At 48.0% G+C, this 18,618-nt stretch overlaps 8 protein-coding genes across 8 annotated transcripts; 5 read left to right on the forward strand and 3 right to left on the reverse strand.

The window, feature by feature from the left end:
* On the reverse strand, nt 1-1,119 carry E1B28_002258 (uncharacterized protein; the record flags this gene model as incomplete). The annotated part of the gene is made up of 4 exons (XM_043159166.1): nt 1-228; nt 279-371; nt 425-619; nt 670-1,119. The coding sequence occupies 4 exons, from the start codon at nt 1,117-1,119 to the stop codon at nt 1-3; spliced, it is 966 nt and encodes a 321-aa protein (XP_043002765.1).
* A 367-nt stretch (nt 1,120-1,486) lies between these two features.
* E1B28_002259 (uncharacterized protein) lies at nt 1,487-3,683 on the forward strand (the record flags this gene model as incomplete). The annotated part of the gene is made up of 7 exons (XM_043159167.1): nt 1,487-1,595; nt 1,643-1,848; nt 1,897-2,162; nt 2,220-2,282; nt 2,337-2,613; nt 2,669-2,851; nt 2,904-3,683. The coding sequence occupies 7 exons, from the start codon at nt 1,487-1,489 to the stop codon at nt 3,681-3,683; spliced, it is 1,884 nt and encodes a 627-aa protein (XP_043002766.1).
* Nucleotides 3,684-3,907: 224 nt separating this feature from the next.
* On the forward strand, nt 3,908-5,221 carry E1B28_002260 (uncharacterized protein; the record flags this gene model as incomplete). The annotated part of the gene is made up of 4 exons (XM_043159168.1): nt 3,908-3,964; nt 4,021-4,422; nt 4,473-4,894; nt 4,945-5,221. 4 exons carry the CDS (start codon nt 3,908-3,910, stop codon nt 5,219-5,221), a joined length of 1,158 nt encoding a protein of 385 aa, XP_043002767.1.
* Nucleotides 5,222-5,361: 140 nt separating this feature from the next.
* E1B28_002261 (uncharacterized protein) lies at nt 5,362-7,402 on the reverse strand (the record flags this gene model as incomplete). Its single annotated transcript, XM_043159169.1, has 2 exons — nt 5,362-6,323; nt 6,373-7,402. 2 exons carry the CDS (start codon nt 7,400-7,402, stop codon nt 5,362-5,364), a joined length of 1,992 nt encoding a protein of 663 aa, XP_043002768.1.
* A 1,589-nt stretch (nt 7,403-8,991) lies between these two features.
* Nucleotides 8,992-10,471, forward strand: E1B28_002262 (uncharacterized protein; the record flags this gene model as incomplete). Its single annotated transcript, XM_043159170.1, has 3 exons — nt 8,992-9,059; nt 9,107-9,345; nt 9,408-10,471. 3 exons carry the CDS (start codon nt 8,992-8,994, stop codon nt 10,469-10,471), a joined length of 1,371 nt encoding a protein of 456 aa, XP_043002769.1.
* Nucleotides 10,472-11,547: 1,076 nt separating this feature from the next.
* E1B28_002263 (uncharacterized protein) lies at nt 11,548-16,155 on the forward strand (the record flags this gene model as incomplete). The annotated part of the gene is made up of 21 exons (XM_043159171.1): nt 11,548-11,558; nt 11,608-11,740; nt 11,793-12,071; nt 12,120-12,236; nt 12,290-12,736; nt 12,800-13,033; nt 13,101-13,163; nt 13,215-13,316; nt 13,361-13,582; nt 13,654-13,716; nt 13,754-13,861; nt 13,917-13,946; nt 13,995-14,036; nt 14,090-14,164; nt 14,214-14,264; nt 14,317-14,412; nt 14,461-14,559; nt 14,611-14,763; nt 14,928-15,101; nt 15,155-15,613; nt 15,667-16,155. The coding sequence occupies 21 exons, from the start codon at nt 11,548-11,550 to the stop codon at nt 16,153-16,155; spliced, it is 3,447 nt and encodes a 1,148-aa protein (XP_043002770.1).
* A 163-nt stretch (nt 16,156-16,318) lies between these two features.
* On the forward strand, nt 16,319-17,594 carry E1B28_002264 (uncharacterized protein; the record flags this gene model as incomplete). Its single annotated transcript, XM_043159172.1, has 7 exons — nt 16,319-16,366; nt 16,427-16,552; nt 16,602-16,757; nt 16,808-16,867; nt 16,921-16,965; nt 17,015-17,206; nt 17,262-17,594. 7 exons carry the CDS (start codon nt 16,319-16,321, stop codon nt 17,592-17,594), a joined length of 960 nt encoding a protein of 319 aa, XP_043002771.1.
* A 150-nt stretch (nt 17,595-17,744) lies between these two features.
* Nucleotides 17,745-18,408, reverse strand: E1B28_002265 (uncharacterized protein; the record flags this gene model as incomplete). The annotated part of the gene is made up of 3 exons (XM_043159173.1): nt 17,745-18,102; nt 18,154-18,254; nt 18,310-18,408. 3 exons carry the CDS (start codon nt 18,406-18,408, stop codon nt 17,745-17,747), a joined length of 558 nt encoding a protein of 185 aa, XP_043002772.1.
* Between the last annotated feature and the right edge of the window lie 210 nt (nt 18,409-18,618).

An 18,618-nucleotide genomic window follows, 5' to 3' on the forward strand; every position in this document is an offset into this window, starting at 1 on the left:
TCACTCTCTTCTCCCGAGACGTGCACTAGCGCGAACTGACGTCTTCCTCCTTTGGTTCTTTGTCTTCCGAGGCCCCTTGGCTTCAGACTTATCGCAACATTTTTCGAGAAGCGCCTCACGTTCTTTCTTCTTTATAACCGATTTTGCATATTTGAGACGGCTGACTGCGAAATCATCCACAGGCCACAGCCTATGGTAGTCATCGAGCCAAGGAAATTTTTTTAGGCACTAACAGGCAGGGTGAGCAGTGAACGAGAAACGAGGGACTGCGGTCTTACATTTCTCCAAACTCTCTCCCGGTTTTCCGGCAATTGTTCAGTTAGAGAAAGGGCACAGTTGAATTCTGCATGTACTTGCTTCTTTACAAAAGCCTTGTCGAGGTTATTAGCCTATGACAAAAATATCGAGGAATGTCATAACACACCATGACTGAGTGGTATTTCGAGGCTGGCCAATTCAGAAATTTCTCAAGACTGTAACCTCCACTATTGGGTCTTCCAACTTCGCCTGGTGGTTTGCGTATTTTAGATGTTCCATCGGGTTTCGTGTCTTCGTCGTCAGAATCGTCCATGAAACCATCAACATCGGCATCAGATTCAACTTCGAAGTTGTTGTTCTGCTAAGAGGAAGTTATTGTTTCTCATATTGACGGATGTTACGGATACTCACACGAACATGAACGTTTATGGGTTTATCCGAGTCTGCGTCAGACTCTATGGTCTCCGTGTCTGTTTCCATTCTTACTTCTTCCTGGTCTTCCTCGTCGTCGTTGTCGTCTTCCTCACTACTCGACAAGTCACTATTTAAGCGGTTGCTTGATGCAGGCAAGGTAGGAGGGCGTGTCGAGGCGGAACGTGGAGAAGCGGAAGCAAAACGAACACGAAGATGTGGTGCTTTGTCTCGGCGGGGAGAGGTGGTAGGGTATGGAGAGCTTCGGCGTGAGGTCGTGGCGGTAGAGGAACGGGCAGGACCACTGATACGGTCAGGGGAATTGTGACGAAAGGCACTAAGGGGGCGGGCAGGACTAGCATGATGGCGAGGCGGGCGAGAAGGACTAGGGTGGCCCAATAAACCTGGACGCTGAAACATGTCAATGTGCTCAACGCAAACGGGACGCATGGTAGAAGGAGATTGAGAGGCAGTAGCGAAGACAAGAGGGATGTTGAAAACGGAGGGATGTTGAAGGTCATGGCGTTTGGAGGGGTTTAAATATGGCTCTCGCTCTTTCTTAACTGGCTCAAAGGTTCTCAAAGGTTACTTTCAGCGCGGCCATGTGTCCACTTCCATCAAAGGCCGCGTTGTCCGCTTTGAACGATTCCATGTCATTGTCAAGTTACAAAGGGTTCGCCTGGGATTAACCGCGCTTTGTCCGTTGGACTCGTATACGTAGAGTGGCGTTCTCTTTCATACATGTATAACCTTCTCATTGAACTTTTCTCCGCTCCCCATTTCTTCCTTCTACCACCTTTTTTTCATTTTGTCTGCTATGATGCCACCCTCAAGTCGATACCGACTCCATGCCACTCTAACAGGCCCGCAAGATGCCGTACTCTCTATATCATTCTCTGTCAATTCTAGATTCCTGGCCTGTACAGGTAAGCCGCTACTCGTTTGCCAATGTATATGTATAAATCTATTGCAGGGTATGACGGGGTTAGCATTTGGGACATGGAGACGATGAGAGCCGTAGGAATACCCTTCAGGTTCGTCTCTGTCTCGGGGATCGACGCAAAACGCATACCAAGTTCATCGACCTGGGTCTATTTCGAGAATATCAAACGACATGTAATCCTCCTGGGAGGCATACACGGTGACTTGAATGCGTGGTCGTGGAATGATTCCAAAGGGGTGAGTCGTAAACTGAATCGCTCACTGTCGTTGCTCAATCACTTATAGGTCTTTGAGCACCTGAAGCACGCTGTACCTAGCCACACCACACAGCAAGTCCTATCTTTACACGCATATGAAGCTCAAATCAGTCCCGGAGCCCTTGCACATATTGCTGTAGGCTGTTATGACGAAACCGTGACGATTTGGAAGCTGTCATCTGTAGGAAATTTCTCCAAAGTCTTTTCAGTCTCTCTCGAGCCCAATTTCATTCCTCGCACGGTCCAATTCGACCGCTCCCGCAACATCTATGCGTTTTCCATGACGGGACAAATGTGAGTCCTGGTCCCACGATAATCTGCCATGTCTCGCTGAAGAGTTATCATGTGTAGTGCATTGCTTCATAAAAAGAATGGGGTCTGCAAATGGAAAAAGCAAGCGCCCCTCGAGAGGCTGTGAGTCGCCTCACTGTTTAGTCTATACCGTCGTACTTTGCTGACTTTCAACAGGGGCAGTGCCATCCTTGACGAAACGGGTGGTGTGCTGATTGTACACACCGGAAGCGATATCAAGGCCTTGTCCTCCTCCGACTTCAAGCACCTGAAAACGTTTAAGCCCAGTGCCCCCGTCATCATACATTATCCCAAACAACTCGCATTTCTCGAAGATCAGAAGTGCATTGTCGCTGGCTCCGACTCTGGCCATGCGGCCGTGTACAGGGTTGAGAATGGCGAGCTGGAACAGACTCTTGCTTATCCGAAAGGGGGGCTTGTCCAAGCAGTAGCTGTGAGTGATAACAGCCTCTTCATCTTTTATACCTAATTCGTTTACCTTATTCCAGGGGTCTGCTGACAGCAAGTGGGATTATGTGGCCATAGTAGGCACAACTGCCGGTCAGGACGCTAACGTGCTCCTGTTCCGCAAGAAGCGGAAATCATCTTTCACCTCAGCTGAAATATTTTTGACTCGGTGGAACTTGATTTTCATGTTAATTGTCATTTACGCTGCGTACTTATACCGCCCAGTAAGTTGAAGACCCCCCTATTGATGAATGTAATTCTGATTGTCACCTGTAGACTGCCTTGAACTGGTATTATAATAAAACAGATCCCGCCTCGTCCTCTCCGTCCAAAGAATCCCACAACTTTCCATCCGAATTCATCCACACTCCACGTCCACAAAGGTTGTATGATAAGGCGAACGATCTCGACTCTCCCTCACAACATCACGATCTGTATGATTCGATGAGGGATCTCGACTATCTCTCTCAGCGTCACGATCCTTATGAAACGTTGAGAGATCTCGATTACTATTCTTCGCAACCTCCCGGTCGCAACAATTGTGATGCGGACAGGCATATTTACCGCCGTCACGGTCTCAACGATCGTGATGCGGACAAGGATTTTTTCCGCAGGAGTTTGGAAGAACGGGATGATCGTCAGTTTACCAACCCGGAGACGAATCAGCAACGAAACTCCCGTCAGGCACGGGCTCTCCAATCTCGTTCAGTCAAACAACATGGCGTACCGCGGGATTCTCTCTATGACACTCGGCGTGAAGACACCCTTCACGGTGGATACAGTGACCGCGTTGCCAGCGGTCGAGCCCGGGATCCTGTGGTGAGACAAGTCAAAGTTGTCGACGAACAACGCAGAAACGCTCATTCCTCTGACAGTGAGTCTGCTCAGAGTCAGGACCAGTTTGAATCCAAAGGCGTGGCAAAGACTTTCTCTGGTAGCAGCGAAGGAGGTGATTTTGTTGACGGTGAAGTGGTTCGACATCGAGATGCTGACCACGGGGAAGTCCACCCACAGTCCGAGAAAGAGTCGAAGCCTGATCTAGCTGTGCCCAAATAGGTTGGAAAGAGTGTTTTCAAAGTGGCGGATATAAGTAACAGTTGTTAAAGAAGCTTCGAATCAGAGGGAATGTCAGATATTACAGAGAACATATGAGATTTTGAACCTTACCAGTGACAGGCACCGTGTGGCTGGATATCGAGGAGCTCTCGGAGACGACAGAGATGGCGCGGAAAGGACGCCGTGTATGATACGACACCGGCCGAACTACATGTCTTTTAAGAATGGCCACGAATGAAGACTCACCTCCCATTCCTAAGACGACACTTCAAAATCTCAATGTTTGTTTCTTCGTGCACAGGAACTTCGTTGAGATGACTCATAATTCAAGTTATAGCACCTAGGCCGTCGACTCTTTTATGAGGCTTTTGGTTGTGAAACTCGAATGCAAGATGCAACCACTCGCTCCGTCCAAAAGGAGCGTTCAACTGCTTTTGCAACCGACCCTGATTCGCATGGGCCCGAGGAAGTCGAGGAAAACCTCGATATGAACGGGACCTTTGAAGATTCAAAAAATTCACCTTGGAACCAAACCATTATCCATAGACTGGCTAAGCAAGCAAGCGCGATAGCAGCGAATACTCCAAGTCTGTTGCAATACGGTACTCCCGATTGGTGGAGGCGTTGGTTCGAAAGACGGATCCACACTGTGCTTAGGACAGCCTTCAAGGGGAAGGAAACGCAAGGGGGGGAACCCAACCCATCTGATAATGGCACAATTTCGGGCAATAGGCTGGATGTGCGTAACATTTGAATGTTCAATCACTCTAGTCTCACATTGATTTTCAGAAATACGATAGGCGGCTGCTAATCGCCATTGAAATGCAGATAGAAACTCAGCAGAAGGAGGAACAAGAGGGGGTGGAATTCTGGTCGTTTGTCCTTCGTTCAGTACGCGAGTTAGACCTGGCTGGCATCTCCGACGACGAAGACTCGGAGATTGAGGGACAAAAAGTCAAACTCGTTCATCAACTCGACTTTCGCCATCCAGATTTTCGTCCGCTGTTTGAGATGGTGGATCACACAACGCCCGAGAAGCTTTCGCGACATGGACGACAGCGGCCTCGAGGAGTGCTAAGCCCTCTGGTGACGGAGCGTGAGCCACCATCTGGCATCGCTCCTGAACGCTTTAAACCAGAGTATCTTGCAGCGATGAGAGCTGGCCAAAAACCACAGATAAGGCTGGGGCACAGGGATTACCCCGTGGCACAGTGAGTCATCATTGACTTCTATGTTCGTTACAAGCTGATACTTCACCTAGTTTTGAATCCTTCATGAACAGGAAGAGACAAGAGGGGCTAGCGTCTGGGAATGAACTCAGAATCTCCGTCATTCCGGCGGGTCACCACACAATCATACACACCGAACCAGCGCCAGTCTTTCGTTCCTTCCTTACACACACACTCTCTCTCGCAGTTACCCTACTTGCATTGTTTTATCACAAGTCGTTCCCTCAAATTTTTTCTGCATTCCTTGCATTTATCACACTTTTCTTATTATACCTCCTATGGTACCGATACCAATACGATTACCGCTGACTCGCTGTGGCCACTCTATTTATGTAGTACTAGTTTGTACTAAACTCTCAGGTATAATTTCAATATAATATGATTTTCTGTCCTTGTAACAGCCAACGTAGGGATACAAAATGATATTTACCAGTTACAAGGTGAAGTAATCACAGATTTGTGTACAAAGCGTGAGGTAGAACGGGAGGACGACCGAAATTTTCATAAAATGTTTGACAGTAAAACCTGGTAGCCCAACGTTCCATCTCTTCTAGTTCAAATTCCGAGAAATCTCCTGCTTCCCTTCTCCCGCTCAAGATCTTCTCTGCCCTTGATCCTCCAGGCCAAGATTTGAGGAGCTTACAAAATTTCAGGAAATAGACGGCACGGTCCTTGAGCTCGCGAGCAGCTAGACCACAATCTGCGGTATTGAAATCTACACAGCTTTGGTGGCCAACCGATGTTGCATCCGGGAAGCATTCTTTCACTTCTGACCTGAAGAAATCTCCCTGGTCGACTTCAGATGGCATGTCGATCGTTCCACGTAGTTTCGAATCTAAGGCACGAAGTTCGAAACGAAAATTCAACTCGTACACCTCCCAAATGATCTCCTTAATATTTTTTGGGTTTGAGAGGAAGTCAATCGAGTGTCGATGGTTTCGCCAAGTGATGTGATGCGGTTCAACCTTCACGTGTGTCAACCCATAATTTTTCAAACACTGGCCCAATAGATCTTGAACTACCGACCGCTCCTGTGCCACGTACGATCCCGCTTTGGAAGGATGTTCGTCGGTCATCGCAAGGAGAAGTTGCCATTGCCGGGGAGACCATGCACTGGATGCTGGACAAGGCTTCATCGTATGGCGGAATATTAGTATGGAACGAAACTGTAGCCACGATCGCAGCAGGCGGTGCTGTTTTTCCTGAGGCGCAAATAAAACCATGCCTGGATCTGGAAACGCATAACCCCCGTTGGCTACATCTGATTTCTTCGGCCTCCGAGTTTTATCAATTGCGCCAAGGGCTTCAACCCAGACATCTGGAATGTCTGGCGATGAAGGACCACATATCTCTGCAAATTTATCACGTTCTGCTTGTGGCTTCGGGTTTGACTTGGGTTTACTTTTTTTATCTAGAAAAGGTTCAGTATGGGTACGCAGCACGTAGCTTTTGCGACTCACAGGGGTCCTGACGTGAACGCTTGCTGCTGGTTCTGGATGGTCCGACTTCAAGTTGAGACGAAATGGGTTGAGACGGAGCAGGGATAACGACAGCACACGGAACGGCAAACGGGTTGCTACCAGCGTCGACAATGGTCATGCCAAACTTCTCGACGGAGACCGCCTTTTGGAGATCTGTACTGGGACCTTCATAAATAACTTGCCGAGGATGGGAGGTCAAGTCATCCAGGCAAATTCCGATTGATTCGGGGGTAGTTAGATCAACCATCGAGTCCACGCGCTTGGTAGCACGGTGTTCGGCGGACCACACATACCAGAACGGAAGGCCAGCGCAAAAGAGAAATTCGCAATCGGCAATTGAATAGGCAAAGGCCCCCATAGCCGCCGATGCTTGTATTGAGATGAAATCGGACTTTGACTTCTGACCGTCCATCACTGGTTTGTACACTTCCACCCAATCTAACGCACCCACCAATTCGAGGTACCATCGCTGAAAAAACGACCATAGTTGGCGAGCAAGATGGAGAGGGAGAGAAACTGTTTTAATATGGCGAAGAGTTTGGAGCAACTGGCGATCGAGCGCCAGTACGAGAGAATTGGCAGCTTTTCCTTCGGTTTTCAGCAGCGATGAGTAGCGAAAGACCCGTGCATGAAGAATCTGATAATCCTTTGCAAAATCCTCGACATAAGTTGACGCAAATAGTCCCATGCCTTGAATTGCACTATCGGTGTCCTGAATGAAAGTCCATTCCGGGGGCTCATCCCACCACTTGTGCAAACGATTGTCCTTGACGGTGGGTCGACGAGGGATGGAAGCCCAATGACATCGTAAAGGTATGAAAGGTTGTGGATAGAGTAGCAGATTGTCTGGGCCAAAGTGGTAATCCTTGCGAAAATATATTTCTCTTGGTCCGAGAAACGGTTTGTACACAACAAACGTATTCGGGGAAGTCACCAAATACTGTCCATCGTCCATATAGGCAGCTACCTGCCCATCAAGAGCTGTGTAATCAATATGCAACGTCGCCATATTTCCAGTGAAGGCCCTATATGGTTGAGCATTGAGCGTCCGAAATCTGAGATGAAATTGGGAAGCGCAGGCGCTTGAATTGGATGGATGAACGTGTAGTTACATCCAGGCTTAACGTAGATAGCATGCGACTAATCTACATTGGGCGGCTTGTAGCCAACCTACGTGTAGCGCAGACAACAAGGAGGCGTGTACTTACCAGCCTGAAGCAGAGGTGTAAACACTTTCGAATGAACAGATGAGGTGAGTTCGATTTAGGTCAAGTCCGTATTCAAGTTCTTGGCGTCCGATAGGTGAGTTTTGCAATTGAAAATTTTGTTCTTGAGGAGTGAAGCTGAAATTAGTTGTTGGAGAGAGTGAGCGGGACTCTAGCGTGGGATTATTTTGGCGTAGTGGTCCTTCAAAATCAATTCCCACGCATCTTTGGCCAAGTGTTTTCTCCTCCTCTCTTAATCACTCATGCTGAAGCAAGCCATCGACGACAATGCAAGTCTTTGATTTATGAAGTGTAAGACTTTGACTTTTCAATTCTCTCTAATACACAATTAACATCTGTTCTTGCAGACGGCATTGGCGATCCGGTCTGCTAATCGAACTGGCTGCATGTCGTTCGTTCATGAGGGCGTTACTTCAAGTATACCCTCTCAATAGGCTTAACTGCATTGTTGGCCTACATTTTTTCAACTCCCGCCATTCTTCGGATGCTTCTTCGGACGATTTTCTCTCACACGACATCGGTCTATTTTCTCTCTCGAATTTGCCTTCAAACGCCTCAGGCGCTATATCTGGTACTTAAGGACCTCTCCTTGAACCGTGAACACCCTAATCTACCGATTAAACTTGGTGACTTTGGCTGAACACCCAAAAAAACTGCGTCCAAGGCCTCACCCTCGGGGCATCGGACTGGTTTTTTTTTGACCTTTGTACCATCAACCGTGAGTTTTATATCTTTCAGGTTTGCTTATAAGTCTCCTACCCCGACGCTTTCTACTTACAGATCACAGCTCAACTTTGGCGTACGCTTCCTTGTAGCAAATTAGCTACATGCTATTTGTAGTTCTTCAGCCAATGACTTCACGCCTGGTTCACAAGCCTAACTACATGGTTGGCTTATACCTCAATGTCTAGCCCTGTTGTGAGCTCGAGCTTCCTCGAATAACCAAAGCACTCTATCCAGTGACGGCACTGGACGTCACTCGCGATAATCCCCGATACTCATACCATCCAATTCACTATCGACTCTCCCGGTCTTCCATCTTGAACTCAATGTCCCTCTCTCAAAACTTGATTTCAACTCATCACCGGTAGCGGGCAAGCGGGATGGGAACGGAAGACGGACCGCTGACTGCGTCATCCCAATTCGGTTAGCCCATGTTTTTTGCTTTCCTTTGTTCTCCTAGGTTTAATTACCTTTCAGTTCGTTCCCTCTGTTCTTGAACGTGGTATAATGCCAATCACGTCGTTACCGGAGTCACCCTTCGTTCCTTTGTGTCTAGCGTTCACAAACTTAATTAGGTTCCATCATGATGATTCAGCGGGGCTTACCGGCCAATGGATAGATTGGACTCCCTTTGTTAAGTCCTTGATTCATGAGCGCTACAAAGGGCGGTTGGGGCATCTGCGACCTGCGGGGTCAGATCTCTCGATCCGATTTAGGGTGAGTTCTCTTTCATGGTCAATTTTCGAATCGCTTATGTTTGAAAGAAGTGGAGCCCTGGATTTACTTAAATACGTGACTGTTTTCGATGGGAGCGATCTGCCCCAGCATACCTTCGTGGAGCGTCGCGTTGGGAATGCATCTCAGGTAATTGCTTCCTCAACCCTCAACTTGAGAATCCCGTTGATCCACTCACACTGGTTCAGGTTAGCCCAGAAGCTCGAAGCCCTTGCCGCAGCACCACAGATGACAAATCTCCTTTATAAACTCTACAAATTTTGCTTTGGTGAGTAGTTCTTTGCCTACCATCAGATGCCGAGTTGACATTCAGGTATCCTTTTTATGCAGATCCACCGCCGTGTTTCATTGCAAAACTCCCTCCGGAATTGCTCTCCGAAATATTTATTCTCCACTGCCAGAGCGACCTCAGCAACGCCAGCGTCATCGCCTCTGTTTGTACACGGTGGTGTGGTATTATAATCGCAGAGTCCAGGCTTTGGACGTCCAGGATATCGGTGGATGTTGATGATTTAGGCGAACTGTGCGACGCCGCAGACATCCGTTCACCAAGCATGCTTTTGTCCACCGCCCTCAGACGATGGGAAGCCTTCAAGCTCGACTTCCGCCTTGTGGTTACCGATTCCATGGAATTAGGAAAACATAAGTTAGGGGGGTCCCTGTTCTCGACATTGTTGCAACATCGGTACCGCTGGAGGTCGGTACATCTGATTGTCGACCCGCCAGCCTTTGTCATTATCCCATACTCCTTCAGAAACGACTTTGATAGTCTGGAGTCGTTCAGCTTTGAATTCCCTGGCTCAAACGAGGATCCACCAAGGCGTCATTCGGATGAATATTACTTGATGGACATGCTACTATCCGCAATCGGTCACGCACCCAATCTCACTTCCCTCAGTGTTGCCATGTATCCTCAGAACCACAATTACCTTTTTCAACCCCGCAACTCACCTTCGAATGTGTTCTCTCGACTGACGCACTTTGAGGCGCAACAATGTGCCATACCTTCGTTTGTCGCGATCTTACGTGCTGCACGCACTTCTCTCGTTTCGTGTAGCATCACCGCCTTCGCGCGCATGCCCTACCTTCCCATGGAAGCGTTTACATTACCCAACCTGGAGGCTCTGACACTGCCGTACCCAAGCAGAGAAACCTTGTTCTATCATCAACTCCTCATTTCATTTGTCGTTCCTCAGCTGAAGGAGCTGACGTTTTGCGGACGTTTTGGTCACATTGGCCTCGAGATGGAGTTGATTAGGACGTTTATCCTGAATTTGGGCTGCCACATCCAAAAATTGCAGCTTGCGCTGGGCGCCTCCATGACAGACCTCGAGTTTGCTAGATCTGAATTGGTGGACATGGACATACCCTTAATTACGCTTACAGATCTCTGACTATCACTGAGATTCGGTTTTAAATTACAAATGCCCTTTACCACTGCAGTTCGTTTCTTTTAAATCCATAATAATTTTACAAGTCATTCAGTTATCTATTCCTGGTGATTGATCCTATTATGGTTTCTCATTTCATACGCCTTGGTTTTCGGCGGTGCAAACGCGTACTCGATGCCCGGGAACGCGTAGCACTCAACGCCGTCAACCAAGACACCTTCTTTCATTCACATCGATGTTCTCAAACTTACAGTCATGCCAACAAGTACTCGATGCCCGGGAACCATTTCCCCTTACAGATTGCCTGAAGCCGCTGTTGGTTGCCAAACAAGTAAGTCATCTTCGATTGCTCCGGTCTGCTACTGACTACCATAGTTTTACAAAAGGGACCACCGGAAATGGTCCTATTACGGGTACTCACCGGTGTATGCTTCCAACTATATTTCGAGCTTTGAGTACTTGAGTGTCGTTCCTTTCGACAGGTCCTGTTTTGTATCGGCTTACGAACTGGAGCTGAATCACATAACGGTGAAGCAGGAAACCGAAGCGTGGGATTTCTTTCGGCCACGTGTTATTGGCCAAGTATTCTCACTTCTCACTTCTTCTCCAACTGGCCTCACCTGTTCTTCTAATGAACTGGCTACATGTCGCTCATTCATAGTGGGCGTTACTTCAAGTAGGCTTGATTATATTGTTGGCCTATATAGGTTTGTTTACCACCACCGTTCTTCGGACACTTCAATTGGACGCTTCATCGGACGCTTCTCTTGGTCTGTTTTTCTCTCGATATGCCTTTAAAAACCCTCAGGTGGATTCTCAAGTGTGCTGGACTTCTCAAGTCGCGAACCAACTAGTTTGCCGATTAATCCGGTGACTGTGATTGAACACTCAAACCGAGTCCAAGGCCTTGCAAAGCAACAGATTTCGATATTTAGCGTTTGTACCGTCAACTGTGAGCTCTCTATCTCGCCGATCGGTTTCAAGTCTCAGATTTAAGTTCACCTCTCAAAACTTGACTTCAGAACACCCCAGACAGCGGGTAAGCGGGATGATAACGGAAAACGGACCGTGAATGCGTCATGTCGATTCGGTAAGCCCACGTTGTTTTTTCTTTGTTCCAGGTTGATCTTCTCTTTCAGCTCGCCTTCCCTCTCTTCTTTCAATACTCCTCAATCTGTCCATCGTAACCTCATCTTCTTGGACGTAATTTCCACGATGGCCGACGATATTATCGTAACCTCCCCCCACCCGCGCCCCGTCGACGATCCCATGGTAGGCATGTTTCCCCCCTTGCCTTCTCTTACGTCTCCACAATATTACCTAGGATACGTCTCCAGATCCAAACGCGGCTGGTTCCCAGGTCGAGAAAAGGCGTTGCGAAGACGAGCCTTCAATAACCCAACCCACTAAAGTGACGAAGTCAGATCATCGGTCCTTCGAAGTAGACTACCATCGCTACAAAGTGGACCAACTCCAAAATCAGCTCAAAAAACGGGATGACACGATCGTGCAACTACGAAATCAACTTAACAAACGGGATGATAGGATCGCGCACAAGACTCAAGGATTAGTGCACAACGGCGGAATCATGAGGCGATTACGTGTGAGTTGGTCGAATTTATAGGCGCAACATCTAATGAATTCTTTGTAGCATGACCTCGGAATCACCACCATACAACTCTCCAATGCTATGGAAATAATAGAACATATGAAAAATGAAAACACCCACTCGCAAGATGCAGGGCTCCGACTCAATGTCAAATTAGCTGTAAGTATTCGGCTGCTATATCTGCTAGTTACCTCATTGAAAACCTATCGAAGCTGGAGCAACACCAACTCAGCGAGGAGGTCAAGACTTTGAACGAGGCCCTTGAGAGGAAGACCGCGATGTTAGAGGAGAGGACGAAGGAATTGGAACAAAAGAAGAAATTACTTGGGGAAAGGCGGCCTTCACACCTTGAATCAGGCGATTGGAACGGAATGACGAAGGCGCAAGCCACGAAAGCTACGGAGTTGACCCAAAAAATGATTGATCTGACAGAGCAGCGAGACGATATCGTGAACGAGGTGGAAGAAATATCTAAGGGGTGGAATGAGCTGCTCACCGAAAAGAAGGAAGAGGCACTCAACATGAAGATCCATAATACAGCATCGATTGCAGCACTAAAGGTTGCGCATAAAATGGAGTCTAGCTCTTTAGCAGACACCATTCAAATGTGGAAGAAAAAGACTGCAGAAATGGAACGCTTGCATGAAAAGGAAAAACAGGTACTGCCGTCGGAATTGCATTGCATCGGGTCATTCGTTTCTCCATTGATACTTCCTTTACAGGATGGTTTTCAGGCTCTCAAAGAGGTTGAGTGCAGGAACTGCTCAGCCCTCCAAGGACAGAGCGCTACGGAAGTACTCGCTGCATTGAAGGCAGAAAGAGACCTCAATACTAAGCTCAAGGCAGACGCCGAGGTAAATCTACTCACGACATCGACACCGACCTCAACTGAAGAGCTCACGCCGTTTCAGGTCGAGCTGAGAAACAAGGTTTCCGAAAGGACAAAAGAACTGGAGGTGAGCAGCCGTCGTCAATTTCTAGTTTCCTTCGCTCACGGCGGTCATTAACACTCTTCGTGATCAGGAGAAGAATATGAAGCTGGTGGCAGATTTACAGAAAGCGACAGAGAACGCAGAGACCCAAAATGTGAGTATATTCTACATTCTAACTCAGAACAAACTCAAATGAAGTTATCAGGTTGAGCTAGATTCTCTCAAGAATGAAATGTCTCAGTTGGATCGGGAGAGGAAGGATCGCAGCACCGAGATCACCAACCTCAGTGAACAGTTAGAGGCGAGTGTATTTAAATCGATTCTTTTCCGATTTTTAATCTTGGCTTTCAGGCTCTCAAGAAGATACCGTGCGGGAACTGTTCGGAACTACGAGGACAGAGTGCTGTGGAGGTACTCGCTGCATTGAAGGCAGAAAGAGACCTCAATACTAAGCTCAAGGCAGACACCGAGGTAAATCTACTCACGACATCGACACCGACCTCAACTGAAGAGCTCACTCCGTTTCAGGTCGAGCTGAGAAACAAGGTTTCCGAAAGGACGAAAGAACTGGAGGTGAGCGGTCGTCGTGAATCTCTCGATTCATTTACTTCACGGCAGTCATTAATTCCCGTCATGCCCATCAGGAGAAGACCACAAAGCTGGAGGCAGACATCCGGAAAGCAAAGGAAAATGCACAGATTCGAGACGTGAGTATGATGGCACCATTTCAAAACCAGCTCAAAGAAGACTTCGCAGGCTGAGCTAGGGTCCCTCGAGCAAGAAAAGTCTCGGCTGCAAGAGAAGGACTTGGAACGCTCGAAAGAAATCAATGCACTCAAAGACCAGTTGCAGGTGAGCAAGCAATTGTTTAAGGTGTTTTCTACACACCGACGATCACGCCCTGCAGACCCCCACGAACGACCACTCCCTCTGCGAGGTTACTTTTTTTTTTACTCGTGCTACCTAATCCTGACGGAAGTTCCAGCAACGATATAAGGAATTGGATAATGACTACATGTCCGCTAAGGTCTTTTTTGTTTTATGCGAACAAGAATGCACTTTATACTCAATCACCGACAGGATAAATATATTAAAGAGAAGGTTTCTCATCTGGCAACGCAGAGGCAATACAGCGACGTTAAACGCAACCTCGACGTTAGTACTTCCTCACGTATTCATTTCTTTCTCTAAGACCGCCATTCAGGACCTTGCGGTCGACAAGGCAAGATTGGGCCGGCAAATGGAGCAGTTAAAGGTCCGTTATCATGGCAGAATATTGATCATCCTAACGTCTCATTACTACCTAGCGAGATTCAGACGGAAGTCAACGCACAGACCAAGATATGAACAATCTCGCCGACGAACTAGCTGATATTAAGGTTGAATTGAAGGAAGCCCACCAGGTAAGTCTTTTGATATCTTCATATGGGCCTAACTGAGCCCGCGAGCAGACAATTCAGCGCCTGAAAGGCAAAGAGGCCGCTCCCCCACCTATCGATTCTAGTGAAGAAATCAGCCGTTTACGTCGCGAGTTGGAGGAAGCGAACCAGGTCAGCCATGCTTTCCTCTCCTTTCGGATGCTTACTCAAGGAAATTTTCAGAAATTGAACGCTATCCCGCCAACTAACGACACAGTGTGGCAGGCGCTCAGAAGAGGGAAGCGGATAGCGAAACTAGGTCGACAAACTGTGATTGACGAGGTCAGAGCGGCTGAGAAGGCCCGGCCAACTTACCAACTTCTCGGGCCGGTAGCGGTGAGTTGTTTTTCGTTTGCTTGCATTGCACTCACCCTCAAAACTGGAGACCCCTCCGTTACCTAACTCTGGATCAAACCCAACCCCGTGGAGAAGAACAAAAGGCTCCAGATATGCAAGTTTTCTGCACGCCGCAGTTGATATGTGACTGATTTTCGATGCAGGCTACTACACCCGATGATTCAGGAAACGCAGGCGACGACGAGCTGGAAGACAACGATCCATCTCTGAATGAGGGAGACGAGTCTGACGAAAGTAAAGTCTACTGCAAATATGCTCAAATGCATCCACAGGATCACTCAGGCGACACTGAAAACCAGCATAAGAACGAAATGAATGTAAAAATTTTCCTCTCACTTTGATGTATCTACTGCTCAATGGTCCCATTCAGTCACTATGCCGCCAAGTTATACTCGAATGCCTGAATGGAGATCGTGCCATGGACTTGTTTTTGGGGGATCCAGTGTCTCACGAACGTCTGGAGCTGTTCAAGCGGGATCCAGCCAAATACGGACCCAAAGTCCACAAGACGTGGCTTGATAAAAATGGTTATACCGACACAGCTCAGCTCAGAGCGTCAGCGTGGAACGAAAATTTAAAGTACAAGCTCAAAGTGCTGCTGGAGCACATCGTCGCCAACTGTCCGGACAAAGCGCGCTTTGGGCCAAGTCCACTTATCTACTGGGGAGACATGCTACAGGATCGATTCACTGCCCTTTATTCTGACGTGGTCAGGGCTCTTCCACGATCAAAGGCGGAAGCGAACAATCAGGAACTCGTGAAGAGCCGTCTCTACGAGGACAACATCAAGCGCAACGTCCGTAATGGAAGAGTGGGGTTCCGGCGTGCGGTGAGTACTGTCCTATTCGTTAACGTCTTATCGAGCATCGAGCATTGCTACAGAAGTTCGACGCAAGGATGAAGATCTCGAATGACATGATCGCGATTTCAGATGGTAGGGAGGACCAGAAAGCGGTCGAATTCTGGAAGTATGTCAGCGATGTGACTGAAGTCCTCGGGATGGATGGTATGTCGGACGAAGAGAAGGATGTGGAGGAAGTGATGGGTACGATGTCCGGGGTAACAAGTCAAAATGACATCGTGAAGGTTCTGAAGCTTCCATGGCGTCATTCGCTGATCAATGCACTATACAAGTCGATGGACGAGATCAAGAAGTACGAGGAGCTGGTTGTTCGTTCCACAGGCTCAATGCGCAGGACATGCGTGGATCAGATATCCACCCGAAGGACACCGATCAAACTTCCTCTCTCAGTTTTTGCGGACGGGTTTTTGGTGAATATGAGGGACTATGAACGAGACAAGCTCAAGCTCTCAGGACATTTCGTCGTCCGAGACTTCAGATACGAGGCACCAAAAGATAGTTCTGCATGACCGAAAATAGATCTTAGCGCGACATGATTGTATTTTGTGATAAGGCTTATATAACACGAAAGTCCTGTCAGTTGTCGCGACCTCAAAGCCCTTTGTTCATGCGCTCATATAAAGCTGGTATTGTCAGGGTAAGCAAGCCACTCCCCAACTACAAACAGCCATAATGAAGCGTCAAGCAGACTCTGAAAGTGAAAGTACGGCGCCTGCCAATGTGAGCTCTATCTTGCCGTCGACTTTCAGTCACAAAGACATAAACTAAAATTAGCACCAGAAGGTCCGGTTGGCCGCTGTCGAGTTGTCGGAAATGGAGAGAAAAAAAATCAAGGAATACGAAGAAGAGATTGAGAAATTGAGAGCTCACAATGAGTCTCTGCAACGTGAAATTGATGATCTTACGGCGAGTCAGTTTTCTCGTCCATGAGTTATATTGTTGAACGCGCACGTAGCTTGAGGAGAACGAGACGATTGCCAAGCTAGGAATTGAAAACACACGACTGTATAAAGATCTTCGCAGGCTGAAGGTAGACATTCAGATGTTAGAGGACGCAATGGAAGAAAAGATCAAGGAGTTACACGAGAAAGACGAGTTACTCAAAAGACTGGTGAGGATGGCTCGTCCCGCACTGTGATTATCGACTGACCATGTTGCAAGGACGCCGATGACCCGACTACTATGTCCGCAGAACTTGAAACTCGAAGTCGCCCTGTCAAGGTTCACATTCCATAATCACCCGATATTTATTGCCGGTTGAGAGGCGTTAACAGGATGGGAGCTCTGAGGAACTTGAGGAGGTTCTAGCTTTGATAATCGTGAGTTTCGATATGCTGGCGACGTCAGCAAGCATTGACCAATCGAAAGCGATACCCCCGTCATCTACGTCCGGCACAAAACATAACCCCCCCCTCAAGGCCACAGACTACCTCGGATTGGCGAGAAGCCGCGTCCGAGTATCTCGACGTCAACGCCAGTCTGTCATACTCTGAGTTTGTGCGGTTCTGGGCGGCCAAGGAACGAAGCACGAATAAAACAGTCGGGATATCGGTTTCGAAAGTGGAGGCAAGCGACGGGCGCTGGGCGTTTCAACGCGAACCACTTCAAGCCTCAGATTGACCAGGCGTTCGGATCCAGTTTCCCTCCCAAAGTCTGGAGATGGTGGTTCCATATTCAACCTAAAGCAAGAGGGCCACCAGTTGATAAGTTTCTGCCACCTTTCGATGGGAAATGGAATACTCTTGACCGGTGGGGGGAAGACGGTTGGGTTCTGGCGCTCGTCGCACTGAAATGGTGGTGGCTTGGTATCGACAAGCTGGAGAATAATCAGCAGGAGAGTGCAAAGGCGGAATGGGAAACGATTCTACAAGAGATGTTGTCAACGTTCCGCGCTGTGACTGGCACTGGCACTGTTAGAGAGTCGGCTGGCGAAGTAAGTAATCGTTAGAGCTTTGTTGTCTTTACGAATAGCGTTCGCATTCAATGATTGTCTTAATTGGAAGTTTGCGCTACACCACAAGTACAACTGACACAAAATTGCTGCAGGAAATTCATTATATGTACAATATACAGAGCAACTAAACTAAGTGAGCGTGGCCTACACATCATCCGAGTAATCCTCGTCGTCGTCGTCGTCGTCTTCACCTTGTAGATATCTCATTTTCGCCATCTGTATCATCATCGGATGAGGTTGCGGCCACTCGAGTTTCACGGGAGCAGACCGTGGTATACCGAATCGAGCAGAAAAGTTCGCCGCTAATCGCTCGTGATACATCGAGGGAATTGGCCGAAAAGAGATACTCTTGTTGCATTTCGGGCATTTAGGTGAGAGCAAGTTGTATTCCTCGTAGGTGGGTTCTTTGTGTTCCACCTCCTTTCCGTCTACCTTCTCAATCCTGGACTGTTTTCGTACGTCGAGCAGGCACTTTGCGCAAAAGGTGTCTCCGCATCGAATACTAGCGCGAACTTAGTAGCCGAATGTAAGGGAGAAGAGTATGGAGACTCACGTATGGGGATTTGAAAGGAGGCGTTGGCATTTGTAACAGATTAGTAGCTGAAGACAGGAATTCGACGTTGAGTCCTTGGAGGCCCAAGAAGCGTTGACGCTCTGCAGAACGCACAATCAGAATGAGTTACCAGAATGGGGGATTATTTGCCCTCACTTTGAGCTGGGTTTCCTGCATGTGGACGTCGAGCCCTTGAATTTCTTGTTCATGATTTTCAATGTGGTTGGGCGAATCCGCGGGAGTTTGAAACGACATGATGATGGTTGAAAGAAAAGAGGGAAGGGGAGCTGAAAGAGAAGATAAACGTAGGAAGAACAAAGAACAAGTGAAAAACGTGGGCTTACCGAATCGCGATGACGCAGTCAACGGTCCGTTTTCCGCTACCATCCCGCTCACCCGTTGCGGTCTGGAACCAAGTTTGAGAAAGATGGATAGTGAGTTCACGCGGGAAACCGGGGGGAAATC

Source organism: Marasmius oreades, chromosome 10 (assembly GCF_018924745.1).
Source record: "Marasmius oreades isolate 03SP1 chromosome 10, whole genome shotgun sequence".
Lineage (NCBI taxonomy): Eukaryota > Fungi > Basidiomycota > Agaricomycetes > Agaricales > Marasmiaceae > Marasmius > Marasmius oreades.